At 37.1% G+C, this 19,976-nt stretch overlaps 1 protein-coding gene across 2 annotated transcripts in view; it reads right to left on the bottom strand.

Moving 5' to 3' along the window:
* The window catches only part of LOC144251636 (transport and Golgi organization protein 1 homolog), a 72,573-nt gene that overhangs the window by 40,738 nt on the left and 11,859 nt on the right, over positions 1-19,976 (bottom strand). For both annotated transcript variants that reach the window (XM_077794452.1, XM_077794453.1), the window contains 2 exons: positions 13,772-13,890; positions 8-141 (listed from right to left, as the gene is read on the bottom strand). In XM_077794452.1, the coding sequence (XP_077650578.1) occupies positions 8-141; position 13,772 (135 nt within the window). In that variant the 5' untranslated portion in view covers positions 13,773-13,890. The remainder of the gene's footprint in view (positions 1-7; positions 142-13,771; positions 13,891-19,976) is intronic.

The raw sequence follows: 19,976 nt of genomic DNA, 5'->3' as shown, positions 1-19,976 counted from the left end.
TACTTACACTTCCGGCCCAAAGTTCTGGTGATACCTCTGCAAGTTTATAGTAGACATATACAGGGTCACCTTTTTTAAAATTCACAAAACGACAATCTGGTCCTATAAAATCTTCAAGAGCTTCACCTCGATACATTAACACTGTATATAAACATTGAAAAAAGAAAAACATTAGGATTTGATTTTTCATAGTCCATATTGACTAATCAGGAAATATGAATCCCAATATGAACAAAAATCAAGTTTTTCCAGTACTCTCTGGAATCATTTTTAATTCACCTGCTCAAAGTATCTAAAATCCTTAGAGATTTTATTGCTATAAAATACAATATTCCCTGCAATTAGACAAGGGAAAAGGAAGCTTCTCTATTTTTCTCTGTGCTGAGAAATAAAAAGCAAAGTGGCTACCACCAACCATGGCTGGTTTCAGTGAAACTCCTGGTTCTTGCAGGCCTCAATTTTTTTCTGTTTCATAATCATAAAAAGCTTCATTTTGCAAATATGTAAATCCAAATGTAGACACGGACAGGCTTAAGTATGGCTTCATGCAGAGGTAATAGGGAAGAGGTTAGAATATCCAGGAACCCCCAAGGGGTTAATTAACTTGAACTAACTGCAGCTACCATGCAGCCGTAAACACTGTCAATTTCATTTGCAGCAGAGTTGCTGTCTCTGTGTTCAGGATCTGGGTAAATTACCAGGAAATGTATTTTCTCTGAGCAAATATTGTTGACTATATCCAACATTAAGATTGTTTCAAAACATCCTCATTCGTATTTTGTTTAATAAACAAAATCAAAAGTGGGTATCCTATCTGACAAGGAACAAGTTTAACCACGAGAAAAGGTCAGGCAATACCTTCATGCTTAAAATGCAGGACTAGAATCACAATTGATCTAGAAACTGGTAGAAGCAACATTTTTCTTTTGGTTGACCAAATACACAGTTTCTGATTTAAGACGAAATGGACAATAGATGTATGTAAAAAGCACAAAGAAATGGAAATAACACTTTTTCTAAAAGCCAATTAGCAATAAAATACACAAGAATGTGTGTTTTATAAAAATGTATGTCTGAGGAACAAACACAGATTTGGAGAGGGTAACTTGTTTTTTTGAAGCTAAAATAGGACTATTTTCAGAACTATCAGCATCCTAATTCATATATAATTAAGAGGCCTAGTTGAAGGTGAGAGACACTTTAAGGTGGGGAATTCTCATCACAAGTGGAAATGGCAATGTTTCTCTTGTTCCCCCTTAGGTCATAGAGGATTTACAAATCAGCAATATATTAGGTGACATCATAATGCATACTATGGAGCACCTATTTAGTTCTTTTTTTTGGGAGCACTTATTTGGAAGGCACACAAGGACACCTGACATACACACCTCACTACTTCCTACAACACAACACAGACCCACCTGTTGTGTTTGGTCACATCTGTTTGGACACAGGCCATTTCTCAAGTTATGTTACCCCACTGAACCTTACCAACACCATGTCTTAGTACTGAGTAAGCATCAGTGATGAGATTGTCCAGGTAGCCCACGTAGGATAGCGCTCGATAGCAAAGAATAGCAAAACTGAAAGGAAATATCATGGCAGCTGCTTTGCTTCTCTGAGTGTTTATTTACTCCAGCCTTAGGGTTACCTCTAGGAACTGCTTAACATATATTGGAGACATCTTTTTTCTTTATTGGAGTGGAAGAAACAATTTAAATTATAAAATTTGTTTTTGGTAACACCAATTTAGGCATAAAGAGCTCAATGGTAAACTTCTTGGCCTTTTTAGCATGAATATTTTAAAATATGTACTGCTTACAATTTATGGACAACACGGTCATCAAGTTGCAAGGTTACTAGAAACCAAGCGGGAGGCCATAAGAAGTATTCTGGGCCAGTAAATATATAGAGGAAAGAGGTTCCAACAACACTAGCGACTGAGTCTAAAACTGAATTGGCTTATAAAATCTTGGAGTATTTATTATTGTTATTGCAACAAACCTCTTCATCTGAATCTGAATGGCTACATCTTCCCCACTGCCCACCTCCAATCCAGGACTGGGAAGCAATTCTGTCTGCTTCCTGCGCACAGAAGAGGCTACAGTTCCCAGGTGGCTGGCGCAGATCCTTGGCTTCTTTCAAAAGCAAAAGATTATTGGCCCACCTGCTACCCTACCTCAAATATGAAGGGAGGCTTCTATGCACAGAAATGACAGGATTGAAGCAGAGTCGGGGCCAAGACCTTGGAACACATTGCATGCCTGGACTCAGTGTTCTTCCCAAGCCTAAACTCTAGTCCCTGTTAAAAGGCAAAACCAGCCCAATCCCCAGTGCAGCAAAAGGACGAAGGGGCCAGTGAGCCTTTCCCAAGGAGCCCCACCATCAACCTGCCGCTGGGATTAGGGCCACCGAGCCCTGGAGAGCATCTGCCCTTATACCACACCAGCCCAGGTCCCTGTGGAGGGGGCAGAAAAGCGCTCTGCTACAGTGTGGGGAGCCCCGGGCACGCAGCACACAACCAGATCACCCACTGAGATCCTAGGCGAATCCTGGAAGGGAAGAAACTGAGAGCTGTCCCTGGGGAATCGTGTTTTCCAACCCCCGCCTCAGTCAGTAGAGAAAAATAAAACGCTGGCAACTAGTAGGAGTCGAAGCCCCCCCCAACCTGAGTGGGCTGGCTGGGGCTCCGGCAGAGCTGGAGGGGACACACAGGAGGGTCCCGAGGCTCTATCACTCCTGCGCCCCACCCATCATCCTGGGACCCCCTAGCCCAGCCCACGGGGCTGGGGACCGGGGGATCGGAGCCCCGCGGAGACCCGGGCGGGCCCGCCCGCCTGCGCACTCACTGCTGCATTCCTCATCTGCACAGAGTTTGTGCTTCGACAAGCGCTGGCCGGTGATCAGGTCCCGTTGGCCCGGCACTCGCCAGGCCGGCCACAGCACGAACAGACAGAAGAGCAGCAGTGGCGCCACAACCATGTTGTGGTCACCTCGGGGAGCCGGTGACCCGGTGGAGTAGGCTGCAGCGGGCGGCGCCGGAGGCCGGCGTCAGGGGGCGGGTGGGTAGCAAAGCACTGAGGGGTGGTGCCCGGGAAGGCTTAAGCCTTTCCCGGGTGACCCGTCAGCAGGGATATCTGGGGGTTGATCCACAGACTCTACTGGAGAACTGCACGGAGCTGGAGCTCCGTCCTTCTCTAGTGGAGACCTTCTCCTCAACTGAAGACCTTCTCCTCTAGTCGCTGCCTTGGCAACTAGGACTCTCCTTCTCGTCCAATCACCTGCCTTTGCTTCTGTGCCCTCACAAGCGACCCTCCGCATGATTCTAGTCATCACCCACCCATCCCCCCCCCCCTCCGCCAACTGGCCCTTTCTGGCTTTCCTCAATGTCTCATTTCTGGTCCATCCTGAACTAGCCCACTCCACCATCACTCCCATCCCTCATTCCTGGTCTGGTACCTCCTTTTCTGAACTACCAAATCCCACCCCTGACTTGTCACAGCTAATCTATGGTTCCAGGCTCCCTCCCCTTCAAACTCCTAGAGGTTCCTTGAAGCCCCACCCCAAGATCCCTCTGATTAGGAAAGGGGAAGGTGAATGGAACTGTGAGTGAGGGTGTAAACTAGAGACAGTGGCCTGCTTTATTTTTTAAGGCAGGGACAGATGGGGGCAGAGAGATGGACATTAGTCTTTGGGCTAAGATCTTAAGATTCTTATCTTTATCCATAAGGGAAGAAATCATTTAATTCAACAGCATATTTTTAACTTTCATTTTGTGCTACCATTCATGCCAGACGCTGGACAAAGTCCTAGCATGGTGTGGGAGTGGATGAAAATCAAAAGACAAGATATCTGGTCCTGGTCGGAAAAAGTCCACAACTTAGTGGGAACCAACTGACAAAACCGATTGTCAGAGAAGAAAGCTACTAGCTAACGTTTCTTGAACGCTTTATGTCCAGTTGTTATTCTGAAGGTTTTATATATATCAATTCATTTAATCTTCATAACAATAGTACCTTACAGTAGTAGTAGGTCCTATTCAAATCCTTATTTTAGAGTAAATTGAGGCAGTCACACATCCAGTGAGTAATGAAGCTAAGTTTCAAGCCAAAGGAGTAGACTCCTTTTCATCACAACCTATCAACTAACAAGCAATTGTTGTACTTTCTGACAAGAGGAGCAAAATCTGATTTAAATCATAATATAGCTGAATTACTGATATGTACAGTTAACAGGGGGAAGGCACAAGCTAGCCAGCCCAAGGAAGAGTGTCTGCAATGCTCCCGTCCTTGGTGGAGCCATTCTCGTTTGTCTGTGACCAAGGGCTTGTTACTATAGTCTCTGCTAAGGTTATTCATCAACCTCCAACAATGAACCCATCAGTTGTTTCCCCAAATTAACTGAATCTTTAAAACTTAGAGAAAAGAATGTAGTCCACCATGCTCATAATGTTAAATAAAGAAAACGATGGAAAAAAGGTGTGCACAAACATTTGTCTACTGGGGCCATGAGAGGTCCCGGTTGGTACAGTGTACTTCTGCGCTTTCTGGAGAACCAGTGGATCATAGAGAGAAACTGTCTATCTGAGTCATTCTTCATTTCTTTTCTACCATGTATTTATTATAAAATGTATCTAGTAGGCATCTCTAACAACATGTTGAAAAAACTGAACTCATTTTTCTCTCAAAATCTGCTCCTTTCAGTCTTCCCTATCTCAGAAATAAGAATGACAATTTAATTCCCATTTTCCAGGTGCTCAAAGCCCAAAACTTACAAACCATCTTTGATCTTTTCTCTCACATTCCAACTCCAGTCCATTAGACAATATTATGTCTTTATTTTTATAATTTTATTGAGATATGGTTGACCTACAATAAATTGCACGTTTAAGGTGTACGATTTGATAAGTTTTGACTATCACCAAAATCAAAAGAGTCTTTCATCGTTCTTTGTAATCCCTCCCCTCTCCTTTTCTGGGCTGTCTCCAAACATCTCCTGTCATTATAGATTGTTTTGCATTTTCTAGAATTTGATATAAATTATACAGCATTTTATTTATTTATTTTTCTGACTTCCTTCTTTCCAAATAAGCATTTGAAACATGCCCCCAATCTGACCACTCCTCTGCATCTGCTAAGCCAATATACAGGCCAAACCCACATCATAAGTCACCTGAATGATTCCCTTAGCCTTCTTCTGTCCTTGCTTCTGCCCTCATTTCCCCCAATATCTATTGTACTGATGGCAACTAGAGTGATATTCTTAAATATAAATTTGATTGTGTCTCTCTGCTCAAAATCTTCCTATAGCTTCCCATTTCCAAATAAAAGGCAATGACTTTAGCCAGGCCTGGTTGTATTCATCTGTAATCCCAGCAGCTCAGGAGGCTGTCAGGAGGATCCTGAGTTCAAAGCCAGCCTCAGAAATGCAGTGAGTCCCTAAGCAACTCAGTGAGAGTTATCTCTAAATAAAGTATTTTAAAAAGGACTGTGGGTGTTGCTCAGTGTTTAAGTGCCCCTGGGGGTTCAATCTCTGGTATCAGGAAAAAAAGCCATGACTTTATTATGGACTGCCCTGGCTTATTATGGACTGCTCTTATTCAATGTGACTCCCCTCATCCTTTTCTCCCCATTTCCTAACATTCTTCTCTTGTCTGTTAGTTCCATTTAAATACACCAAGCCCACCCCTGCTTCAGAGCATTTACACTTGTAACTTTGCCTCAACCTTAACTCCCCAAATCATCTGACTAGCTAACTACCCCTTCACTTTATCATGTCTCTGTAACAGTGGCATTTCATGTGATAAAGGCCTTCCCTGGCCATCCTACACAAAATAGAGCCTCTTGCCATGACTATCAAGCCCATTACCCTGCCTTTCTTTCTCTTCAGACTTGCCTTTCCACTTTAGACTTCTCTTACCACTTTCCTTACATTTGTTTATCTACTTCACTGCTCTGAGCCAACCTCAAACACAATTTCCAACAGGAGCAGGAAATTAGTTGTTTTGTTCACTACTGTTACATCAGTGACTAGGGAAATGCCTAGAATGTATGAGAGAGTTAACAAATGATTTGTTGGGTAAACTCATGGTTCCAATGATATTATAAATATACTACACTATTAACCTAAACACCTATATTAACTATTAAGCCCCCATATATAAATAGTACTGAGAGGAAATAAGCTATGAGAACAAGGCATTTAAGGTCTACCTCTCAGCAGCATGCATCCTCAACTCCAGGAATGTACCCCTGAATGTGTTTGTTGTTGAATGAAAACATACTTGTGTGGAGAGTAGTTGTTTGGTTACATGATACTGGAATATTTAAGTAGATCTTTTAAAACTAGCTTTAATTTTTTCTTATTTTTCTTATTATAGAATATGGTATGTTGTAGAATTTTTCTTATTGTAGAATAGAAATTAATGATAATTCATTGGTGGAAAAATCAGAATAGCAAAATGATCTAATTGCATATTATCTTCTTGATATTTACTTTGACTCATAATCAGATATACTTTTATATGCATAGTCAGTGCTTCCAGTTACTGAAGAACTAGCTTCTTATTTTGTAGAGTTTTCAATACTTTGATTTATCAGTATTATTTTTTAAACTTATTGCCTTAAAGACATATTAACTAGTCTGGTGGATAATGAGAAGAAAATTTCTCAACTGGCCACAATAAGGTAGTGGTAGTTCTTTCTATCAGGATACATACAATTAGTGGATGAATCAGCATTCACTTTTACTCATAGCATTTAAATTTGTGGCATTGATGTTTAACATGATGTTTAATATAAGGTTATATTAAAAACCTTCAGAAAAGGAACAGGATAGAATGTGGTGGTGATTGTTGGCATGGAGATAAATAATCTCAAGTGCATTATTCTTTAATACCTCAAAGGGAAATCTTACGGGGTAAGGGTTGAGTAATGGTTAAAGGTAAATGTGACCAGTTTGGGTGGAGGGGACATAAAATTCTAAGATATGAAGGGTTCCTAATGTCAGAGTACAATCTAAATGAGACAAGAAAAAAACATATCTGAAACAAATAATTGGCAGCATAATAACATATACCATTGGAAACTTGTGAAGGCACTTGCCTAGGAGCATTCAGTAGGCCTAACGCTGCTGTTACCAGGAAGAACCTCATCTATTGTAAATGATGAGTCAGAAAATAGTGTTAAACATTTATGGAAGACTAAATCTCTCCAAGAGGGGCAACAGATTTACCCTCACATATAAAACATTGGAAAAAAGTGGACAAAATACAAACAACAGTTCTCAGATATTAGATAATAAGCAGCGTAAGAGTGACCTCTAAGATAAAGTTAAGCATGAGAGATGAGTGCTAGGATTATCCCAATTTACTCCCTGGAAAGAATTTTTTCAGGCCACATCCAGAGAAGGGAAACTCAAATAGAAAATCTCCTGAGTTGAAGAGATGGATTTTAAAGTCTGAAGAGACAGATGCAGCTAGAAGTCCCAGAGCAGAATAAAGGGGAGAGTAGGGAATTGCAGAGGGAGGGAGAGTGTGTACATGCACTAGCTCTCTAGACATCTATGGACGGTTCCCCTGAAGTCTGTGGCTATGTAACAATGGGCACACATGTAAGGCCAGAGAAAGAACCTTCAGAAAAGAACAGAATGGAAGGTGGTGGTGATTGTTGGCATGGAGATCAATTTTTGTAATCACCAGCTAGAATGGAAAATCTATAATAAAAGGGCATCAAGTAACATAGTCAGTAAAAGGGAAAAATTAGCTCAAGATTGAAGGTAACTCCAGTCTAGCAGAATCTTAAAAAGATAAAAATGCTTCCAAGATAGTTTAGAAAAAAAAGCTATACACAGCTCAAGAATATTTAAACGAATACAAAATATCCAGTACTCAACAAGGTAAATTCACAATGTTTGGAATCCAATAAAAATGTATGAGGCATGCAAAGAGGTAGGAAAATATAACCCATGTTGAAAAGAAAATTAATAGAAATGATCATTAATTACACTGTGATAGAGTTATTATACAAGGACATTAATACAGTTGTATACCATATGTTCAAGATATACCATATGTTCAAGATGCTATGGAAAAGAATAAGCATGTAAAGGAGAAAAAGAAGATATAAAAATGTCTGAATTAGATAAAACATAAAATTAGATAAAATCAGATAAAACAATGGCTAAGGTGAAAATTACACTGAATGAGATTAACAGCAAATTCGACATTGAAGAAGTCAATATCAGCAAACTGAATATGCAGTGATAAAGACTCCAAAATCAAACATGGAGAAAGAGACTGAACTGAACAGAGCATCAGTATGCACAGCTTCAACCAGTCCAATATATATATATGTATGTTATGGTAGTTCCTAAAAGAGGTGAGAAAAACACATTTGAATAAATAATAAATAAAAATGTTCTATATCTGATGAACACTCAGATTCAAAAAGCTCAATGAATAAGAAAAATGATAAAGATGACACAAATATACACTAAATGCTTAAAACCAGTGCTAAGAAAAAAATTGAAAAGCATCTACAGAAAACAGACACCATTATGTACAAAGGAGTGAAAGTAAAATGTCAAAATTCATTCAAGAACCATGCAGAAAACAGTACATCAACATTTTCAAGTTCTGAAAGAAAAAAACACTGACATCCTAGAATTGCATTCCAAATGAAAATATATTTCAAAATGATGTAGTCTTTAATGCAAAAGAATTAAGTTAAACCCTACCCCACATAAAAATTACCTGAAAATGGACCACAGACATAAATGTAAGAACTCAAAATGGACCACACACACACACACACACACACACACACACATATATATATATATATATATATATATATATATGAACCAAAACTAAATGTAAGAAAGCATAGGTAAATCTTGGAGTAGACAATGACTTTGTAGTTAAGACACCAAAGGCCCAAGCACCAAAAGAAAAAAATAATAAAGTAATGAACTTCATCAAATTTAAAACTTTTAAAGGCTACCATCGAAGAAAGTGAAAACACAATCATAGAAGAAAATATTTACAATTCATGTAGTTAGAATATAACTACCTAGAATATACAAGCAATTCTTATTGTTCAATATGAAAAAAAAATGGCAAGAAATTAGAATAGACATTTTTCCAAAGAAAATATGCAAAAGCAAATAAGCAAATGAAAGGATACCCAGCACCATTAGGGAAATGTACAACCTCAGTGAGATACTACTTCACATCTATTAAGATGGTTATAATCAAGAAGATAATAATAAGTTGGCAAGGATGTGGATCAATAGGAGCCCTCACACACTACTGGTAGGAATAGACTACAGACCTAAATGTAACAGCTAAACCTATACAACTTCTGGAAGAAAATATAAAAAGCTACTTGGCAGAGACTTTTAAAATTAACTAGCTCTCTCTGCCTCATGCTCTCTTTTTTCTCTCTCCTCTCAGAAATAAATCAGACTTAAAAACTTTGTCTCATGCTGGGCGTGGTGGTACATACCTGTAATACCAGTTGCTCAAGAGGCTGAGACAGGGGGATTGCAAGTTCAAAGCCAGCCTCAGCAAAAGTGAGGCACTAAGCAACTCAGTGAGACCCTGTCTCTAAATAAAATACTAAATAGGACTGGGGATGTGGCTCAGTGGTGGTATGCCCCTGAGTTCAATCCCCAGTACCAAAAACAACAACAACAAACTTTGTTTATTCTATATTCATTGTTATGGAAATGGAAAGGTAAGCTGACAGACTAGGACACAGTATTGGCAAAACATATCTCTCTCAAGGGAATGATATCTAGGATATACAAATGATTCTTACAACTTATTAATAAGAAAAATCACCCAATTTGAAAAGATGGGCAGAAGATTTTTTTCTTCACCAAAGTAGATACAAATATGGTGAATGTGCACATGAAAGGATATCCAACGTAAGTTGAAATGTAAATCAAAACTGCAATGTTATTACACATACAGTAGGATGGACAAAATTTAAGACTGATCATAACAAATGTTGACAAAGATGAAGACTATGGTATCTCTCTTAGAACTGCAGACTATAACATGTAGTACAAACAATGGCACAAACTGTTAGAAAACTGTTTGGCAGTTGCTTTAAAAGTTAAATCACATCTGTCGAGATATTTACTCCAGAGAAATAAAAGCATACATCCACACTGAGACTTGTGCACAACTATTCATGGTGGTTTTATTTGTAATAGTCAAAAAATCCCCAATGTTGGACTGTGGGAACATGTCTGTCTTACATGCCTCAGAACCCTTATACTCATATTAACCATATAGTAGGCATTTGATTACTAACTTTTACATGAATGTAGAGACTGATTTTTTTTACTGTTAATAGAGCTTCTCTTTTATTAAATATAACAGACAAAAGAAAATCACGTATAGCACAATGAATTATCACAAAGTAAACATATCCACTGAACCCTAACCCAGGTCAAGAAACTGGACATCAAATGCACCTTCTTGAGCCCTTTCTTATTGCTCCCCTAATTATTCCCTCCGCTCCCCCAGAGTTAGGCACTATTTTAACTTCTAATAACAAGGATTAGTTTTGCCTGTTTTGTTACTTTATACAGTGTAATCATACACATGTGATCTTTGGTATGTGGCTTTTTTTAGCTCCATATGTATTTTTATAAGATTTATCCAAGTTGTTGAATGTGAATGTACTTCTTATTTTCATTGCTTAATAATTTTCCACTGTATAAATATAACCTGATTTACTTAAAAAAAATCCCCAATGTATATCAATAGGAAAATAGATAATAAATTTTGGAAACATACTTAGCAAGAATAAAGAACTATTGATAATAGCAAAAACAGGGAGATTCTGAATGAAATAAACTAGACAAAAAGTAATATGCATTGAAAATTCTTTTTTTTTTTTGTACTCCCTAGTACAAATATCCAGGGGTGCTCTACTGCTGAGCTACTCCCCAGCCCATTTTATTTATTCATTTATTATTAATTTTTTTTTTGCTATCAGAGATGGAACTCTTGGGAACTCAACCACTGAGCCACATCCCCAGCCCTCTTTTGTATTTTATTTAGAGATAGGTCCCACTGAGTTACTCAGGGCCTCGTTAAGTTGCTAAGGTTGGCTTTGAAATCCCAATTCTCCTGTTTCACCATTCTGAGCTGATGGGATTACAGGTGTGTGCCACCAGTTTAGTTTTTATTTTGAAACAGAGTCTGGCTCAGTTCCCCACATTTACCTCAAACTTGTGATCCTCCAGCCTCAGCCTCCTGAATATCTGGGATTACAGACTCTGCCACCACCTTCCAGCAGATTCAGTTATATTTAAAGGTAGAAAGTTATAAACCAGGTGAATCCTAGTAAAGGTCTTAGTAAAAAAAAATAATAAAAATAAAAGCACTATGCTTGGTCACAATATGGTAAGTCAGAAAATGACAACAAATACCCATTTTCTGTCAGGTTGACCAGAACAGTATCATTTCTCAATGGATTTCAAAGGGTCTCCCTCCCTCCCTCCCTTCCTTCCTTCGAGTTTTGGCGCGTGTGTGTATGTGTGTGTGTGTGTGTGTACATCATCTTCTGTGCCAGTGTAAGAGGTTTAGGCAATGGATCAACCTTTACACCTGTGCCGAAGGACCCCAATCTGGGATCTATCTCCAAGGGTGGAGGTGACTCTAGATCCTCATTATAATCCCGAGAGTGGGAACTCCTAAAAAATAAACAGGTCTTTCTTGGTAACACCAGTTTCCTCCTTGGTAAAAGGTAGTGTAGTGGGGCGGTGGAAAGGGCACTACCCTGCCACAAAATAAATGCTAAAATGTATTTTGGTACAAATTGTAAACACTAAAGAGTTAAAAGTAAGAGATGAGTCTTGGGATTTGAGCTAGACCTGGATAAGTACATAGGATTCAGATTCTAAAAAGAGAATAAAAGGCAAGTGAATTAAACAGCATAAGAAAGACTCAGCAGAAAGAAGTATGTTTAAAGGACAGTAAGGACACCTCATTTTGCTAAGAGGAAAGGATTCTATAAAGGATGACATATTTGTGTGCTTAGGTCAGATTATGAAATTCCTTGAAAATCAAGCATAAGGATTTAGACTTAATAGAATAAAAATGCAGAAAATATTAGACTTTAAGTAAAGGGATCATATAACTTAAGTGGAATTTAAACAAGTATCTTGCCCTTAAATCCAGGGAAGATGGAGGTTTAGGCTGGGCATGACCAGTAGGGCTGAGGCACTCCCCACAATTAAAAAGTCATGTTGAAGTGTACTGTACTAATGGAAGTGAGTCATATACAAGGCAAGGTCTTCTGCCAGTATCTACTGTTTGTCTAGCCCTGAAATATTATTCCACTTTCAACTGTACAAAGAAAGAAACTCAAACATCTGAAATTGCCACTAATATATGGCATATATATGAGTTCCTGTTTCTGGTTCTGCCTAATTTACCTTGGCATTCTTTTCACGGAGGTCAAATATTTGGTGTGTTGAAATAAATGCAGAACAGATGTTGGGGACTTGTGGCCTGCACATCTCAATTTCCACAGTGCACTGTTGGGCTTTATACATTTAGTTTTCAGAAATATAAATTACTTCCTTACTAGAACAGCAGCAGAAGTAAGGAATATAGCCAAAAAGATTGTAGTAAGAGTCAGAAGTCTAATTGTGTGACTATAGGGAAATCATTAACTTTTCTGAGTCTCAGATATTTCATCTATACAAATATGGGGTCAAAGTTAAAATTTTATAATTCACTTTTTAAGAAGAAAATGAGATAATATATGAAAGATTGCCCATTTATGTGGTTTAAATAATTAAACAGCAAAATCCTGGCGGTTACAGCCAATATAGACAATTGACAAAGCAACAAAAGTCTTGGCAATAAATGCTTTCATCACTAAGAAGACATTTTTAGATAGTGCATACTCTGGAAACTGTTCTCTTCTCACTGAAACAAAGTAAGGCTGATAACATCCTCCAAAAGTGTGCTTGGAAGATCACAAGCACCTCTTGGAGGAGACAGGGAGAGTGGAGGAGAAAATATGTTCTTCGGGATAACATATAGTCTACCAGAGCATACACTGAAGCAAAGCAAACCCTCCTGAATCTTCAGCATTTTAACTGATGCATGCAGTATAAAATTAGAAACAGGACCATAAACACTATTATGAAGACTATACTCAGTGGGGGACACTGAACAAATATATATGGGAAAGTAAGTTCTCTGTGATTAGCATGAAAGCTCAGTCTTACCCAAATCCAAATGAAATTTGAAATGGTTTGGAATACATAAGGAGGATCAGTGAATGACATCAAACGCAAATGATGAAATAGAGAATCTGAACATGATCTTTCTCTTATTTCTCACTGATCCCTTAGAACCACCAATAGAAATATAATATTAACTCTACATGTAAATTAAATTTTCTAGAAGTCATATTTTAAAAAGTAAGACAGATGAGCTTCATTTAATAATACATTTTACATAATTCAATATATTCAAAATGACATCCTTTTAACTTGTAATCATAATAAAAATATAACTGTTATTTTACATTTTTCATAATAAGTCTTTGATATCTGACTTATGGCACATCTCAGTTCAAACTGGGCACATTTAAAGACAGTCAAAGCATAAGAAAGTACGGATTGTAAATTAACACTAGGCCATATCATATACTTGCACTTATTTTAAAGAAAAGCCAAGTTTAATAGTATGTTTTAGGTTTTAAAATATTTTTGGCCAACCTCTCTTGGTACTTACTCAGAAGTGAGAAAAGATGATTGAAGGTATCTCAACATCCCTCTTTTTTTTCACTCAGAGGTTAGGATTTCTGTTGCAGTAGCTAGGGATTGCATTGTCATTTCAGATGAATGTCAAGTCTGTAATCAAAAAGTGTAAGTCATCATTAGGTTCCTACACTTGTCATTCTTTTATTATTTTTCATTGTTATCTTAAATATATTTACTTCTTGACAAACATAAAGAAATAAAGAATTATATTTAAATGGATAATAAAAAAATTTGACTGCATAAAATCCCTTTTCGTTTTAGGTAGACCTACTGGTACAAACAAATCACTTGGGTGGTCTATTTTTCTTTGGTAACAGGGATTGAACTCAAGGGCTCTAGACCACTGAATCACATCTCCAGCCCTATTTTGTATTTTATTTAGAGATAAGGTCTCACTGAATTGTTTAGGGCCTTACTTTTGCTGAGGCTGGCTTTGAACTCACGATCCTCCTGCCTCAGCCTCCAGAGCCACTGGGATTACAGGCATGAAGCACTGCACCCGGCACCTGCTCTGTTCTCTTACTTAACTGCAACTGTGTTTTCCTTGGTAGATTACTTCTTTGCACCAGGGTTTCTTGATAGAACTCTATTGGTACTTTGGTTTGGACTATTCCTACTAGCTGAAGGTTATATACTATCTATGGGCCTGGCCAAAAAATGTTAGTAGTTTCCTCAGTCATGGTGAAACAACAACAAAATGCCCCCAGGCATTTCTAAACTTCTCTTGAAAAGACTAGTATCACTCTCCCAGTTTGAGAGTCACTGCTTGAAATGTTAGTTAAACTCTGATCATTTAACAAAGCACCTTTAGTTGTAAGTATCCTATATTTTGTAGTTTGCAAGTATTCTGTATTTTGTAATTTCTCTTATCAGCTAAAAAGAAAGGATTATAAAATCAACATTTAAGGCTGGGCTTCATGATGCACACTGTAATCCCAGTGGCTCTGGAGGCTGAGGCAGGAGGATCTTGAGTTCAAAGTCACCATCAGCAATTTAGCAAGGCCTTAAGTAATTTATGGATTTCCTATCTCAAAATAAAAAAAAATGTAAAAAAGGGCTGGTGATGTGGATCAGTGGTTAAGCACCTAGATTCAATCCCCTGTGCCCATCCTCCACAAATCAACATTTTAAAAACTAGAATCACTAAAACATCAAAGAAACTCAAAGGCCCTTGTAAACACAACTGAATTTGCTTCAAAGGTTTTTTTGCTTTTTGTTTTCCACTTCAAGTTAACACTACCTTTAAAAAAATCACATTTTTGAATTTATTTTTTCTGACCTCTAAGAGGGATCTTACATTTTTCTACTTTCCTTTCCAAGACTATTCCCTCTTTTGCACTGTGTAATCTTGAATTTAAATCTGAACTAGTTGCATTGTGTTAATAGTCAAATTATGATACAATTTGAATTATTGAAATGCATATGGAGGGGTTTCTTTTCTTATTTTTAGTGAAAACTCACGTTTTTAAAATTAGCACCTAGGGGACTATAGGTGGAGACTTTACATATTAGAGTCATCAGCATGATAATTGTAATTAAATAAACACAAATCAGTTCATGATAGCTGATTTCATTTACTATTATAATCAGCTTTCTCCTCTATAAAACAGCACAATTAGTCCTAAATTGACATTCACTAATTGTATATTAGAGTTTCAAGGAAAACAATGAAGAGTTAGTGACTATCATAATGATTGAGATGTGTTTTGACATCAGTAATTATTATTATTTTTAAGATGGGGGTCTTGCTATGTCGCCTAACCTGATCTCCAACTCCTGGACTCAAGCAATCCTCCTGGCTTGGTCTTCTGAGTAGTTAGGACTACAAGTCACCAAACCAGCCCAGTAATTACTGTTTAGTAGATCTCTTTTTGGACACTAAAATCACTACTAATATGATTGTATATGTTTGAAATTGGTTTTATGAGCAACATACAGATTTGATGCAATTCCCATCAAAATACCCACAAATTGGTGTGAATATACTTTGTATACAACGAGAGATATGAAAAATTGTGCTCTATATATGTAATATGAATTGTAATGCATTCTGTTGTCATATAAATTTAAAATAATAATAATAATAATAATAATAATAATAATAATAATAAATATCATTTTTCCAGAAGTAGAAAAAACAGTCCTGAAATCCATTTGGAAGAATGAAATATTCAGAATAGCCAAAACAATTCTAAGTCAATAAAGCAAGCTGGAGGCATCATCACAATACCTGACTTCAAATTACACTACAAAGCTATTGAAATAACCACTGCATGGCTCTGTCATAAAACCAGATACATAGACCAATGGGAAAGAAGAGAAGACACGGAAAAAGATCCAACACAGTTAACAGTCATCTGATTCTTGACAAAGATGCCAAAAACACATTGGGAGAAAAGACAGGCTTTAAACAAATGGTGCCAGAAAAATTGATTACCCATATGTAGACAAATAAGACTAGACCCTGTACAAACTTGAAAGAGATCAAAAGCCCAGGAATTAGACCAGAAACTATGCAAATCCTTGGAAGAAAATATAGGTTTGAGACTCCAGCATATAGGTACAGGCAATGACTTTCTTATTAGAACTCCTAAAGCTCAGAAAATAATGACAAAATTTAATAAACAGAATGGCATCAAATTAAAAAGCTTCTGCACACAAAGGAAACAATTGGTAACATGAAGAAAGAACCTATGGAATGGGAGAAAATATATTTGCTAACTACTTTTTTTTTCTTTTTTTAAAGAAAGCGAGAGAGAATTTTTTAATATTTATTTTTTAGTTTTCGGTGGACACAACATCTTTGTTTGTAATGTGGTACTGAGGATCGAACCTGGACTGCATGCATGCAAGGCGAGCGTGCTACCGCTTGAGCCACATCCCCAGCCCTGCTAACTACTCTTTTGACACAGGATTAATATCCAGACTATATAAGAAACTTTAAAAAACTTAACACCAAAACCTCAAATATCCTAGCTTAATTGGGCAAATGAATTAAACAGATACTTCTCAAAAGAAGAAATAAAAATGGACAACAAATCTATGAAAATGTTCAACATCAATAGCAATTAGGGAAATGCAAATCAAAACTACAGTGAGCTTTCATCTCACTCTAGTCAGAATAGCAGCCATCAAAAATATGAATGATATGGGGCTGGGGTTGTGGCTCAACAGCAGATTGCTTGTCTAGCACGTGCAAGGCCCTGGGTTCGATCCTCAGCACCACATTAAAAATAAATAAATAAAAATAAAGGTATTGTGTCCAACTACTTAAATAAAGAATATGAACAATAATAAATGCTAGAGAGAATGTGGAGAAGGGACACTTTTTTCTCTGTTGATAGGATTGTAAATGAATATAACCACTATTGAAATCAGTATGGAGGTTCCTCAAATGACTAGGCAGGAAACCACCATATAACCCAGGTATACAACTACTCAATGTTTATCCTAAAGAATTAAAGTCATAATACTAGAGTAGTATATGCATACCCATGTTTATAGCAGCACAATTCACAGTTGCCAAACTTTGGAACCAAACTAGGTGCTTATCAAGGATGAATAAATAAAGAAAATGTGGCATATACACACAATGGAGCTTTATTCAGCCATAAATGTGAATTATGTCATTTGCTGGAAAACGGATGAAACATTCTGTTACACAAAATAAGCTAAACTCATAAAATCAAGGGAGCATATGTTTTCTCTCGGATGTGGAAGCAAGAGAGGAAAAAGGAAAAGAAAAGTGAAAATCAAAAGGAGATCAGTAGAGTGTAGGAAAGGGACCAGGAGAGGGAGGAGTGAATGGAAAATACTGGGGAATGATATTGGCCAAACTATAATGTTATATTGTGCATGTGGAAATATGTTACGACAAATACTGCCATGATTTACGACTATAATGTATCAACAAAAAAATGGAAAAAATAAAAGAAAGCAAACAAAAGAACAAAATTGCTTTCATGTATATATGTATGTATGTATGTATACAGCCTAGCCAAACATCTATTGTGAGCATAAACATTAATACTCTGGAACAGTGATGAGCAAATCATACCTGTCAGCCTGACACTGTTTTTTTTTTTAAATTGTTCTCTTTATTCCTTTTTTCTCTTTCTTTCTTTCTTTCATTCTTTCCCCCCACCTTCTCTCTCCCTCCCTTCCTCCCTCCCTTCTTTCTTTCTTTCTTTCACGGTGTCCAACAATAACACTTGCGTTTGTAAACAAAGTTTTATTAGAATACAGAAGCTTATATTATTTACCCACAGTCTAGGCTGTTTTTGTGCTACATTGGCACTTGAGTGGCAATGAAGACTTGCCTACAAAGTCTAATATATTTATTATCAGTCTCTTTTCAGGAAAAGTTTGTTGATCCCTGATTAGATTATAGATTAAAGTCAGCAGAATAAATACATAAACATTTCTTTTCTTACGACTAAAATTGGCTGTATGAAATGAGATAAATGATCTATTAATTGCCAAGATAAATGTCCCTTCCCTATAGAAAGTGTGTATTCAGGACTAGAAATCTTGGCACTGTGTCATGTCAAATGTAGGAAAAAAACCTGGCAGTTCATTTTGATGAGACTTAAGAAATTTCTTTTCCAGGGCATTTTGAGGTGTATCTAAACTTTGTAGATAATACAGGGAAGAATATTGTAATCTGCAAATAGATTATGTTCATTATTAGTTTGTAATCATTTCACAACTATCATATAATATTAAAGCATCATAAGAGACTGCCTATCATAATAGAAACTTTTATGACTCTAGCCATTAACTTGTATTTTTCTAGTTATTGTAGACCCATACTTTTAAGCTAGTGCTATTGGTAAAATATATGATTATTTAAGTCTGATTGCCTTACTAATTTTGACCAGTTTATTTTTCAGATATCCATTTTGGGGTTTACTCTTTCAATTAATTTTGGGTTCCATGGGCAATGAAATTGTTGTTGAGTATGTTGCAGTTTCTATGTAAGTTCACCTAAGTGCCTCTACCACTATTGGTGGGCAAGGATATAAGTAATTTAGTACTTTTACTTGAAACTGTTATAGATCTACTGTACTGGATTTGTTTTCCTGACACAAAAGTGTATAAAACTAGGAAAACTAAACATTTTCAGGTATTAATTTCAGACATGACTGTAGGCCTGGTGCACAAAACACAATTAGGGAGATGAAGCTCAAGTAAGATGGAGGTCATACTGAGTTAAGGAGAAAATTATCAAAGTGCAAGATTATCATAGTGGTTGGAATTTTGTGGACAAGAATGTCTGAGCTATTTATGGTGGGTGCAATGTGATTATGTGTGTGTGTTAGAGAGAGAATACTAAAAGCCTGGAGGAAATTCATTTTTCATATGAATGTACCAGATGAGACTCTTTAAGGCTTAGCAGAGTTTGACTGCTATAAAGGAGACTGAAGATGATGCTAAATGGCAATGTTGGAAGAAATTAGGTTTCCAGCAGAGTCAGGTTGCAGCAGCTTCACTAATATATCAGGTACTTAATTAAGAGTTCAGAAATAAGCCTTAGCAAAAAGAACCACACACAAAAGAGTAAAGGGAAAAAGGTAGACCTAAATTTGAAACCAAAATTGATTCATGCTGAAAATGTATGTGGCAGCCAGAAAGGAAAAAGAAAAAGAAAGGTGTGTGTGTGTGAAAGGAATCTGACGACAATCAAAGGGAGATCAGTAGAGGAAAGGGATCAGGGGAGAGAGGAAAGCAGGTAAAAGAGAAATACTCGAGAACGATATTGGCTAAGTTTTATCACTGTATTGTACATATGCATGCAAACATAACAACAAATCCCACCATTATGTACAAGTATAATGCACCATGAAATATGGAAATAAAGAAAAATACCAAACCTAGTGAGGTGCGGTGGAATATGCCTATAATCCCAGTGACTCAGGTGCATGAAGCAAGAGGATCACGAGCTCAAAGCCAGCCTTAGTAAATCGAGGTGCTAAAGCAGCTCAGCAAGACCCTGTCTCTCAATAAAATACAAAATAGGTCTGGGGATGTGGCTCAGTAATTGAGTACCCTGAGTTCAATCTCTGGAACCAAATAATAATAATAATAGTAATACCAAATCTAATATGATCAAAACAATTCACCAGTAATTAGCCTGCATGACAAATAAAACAGAATATCCTTTATAGGAAGACAAC

Source organism: Urocitellus parryii, unplaced genomic scaffold, assembly GCF_045843805.1.
Source record: "Urocitellus parryii isolate mUroPar1 unplaced genomic scaffold, mUroPar1.hap1 Scaffold_140, whole genome shotgun sequence".
NCBI lineage: Eukaryota > Metazoa > Chordata > Mammalia > Rodentia > Sciuridae > Urocitellus > Urocitellus parryii.
The sequence above is the reverse complement of the archived record's forward strand: the minus strand, read 5'-3'. Positions and strand labels throughout refer to the sequence as shown.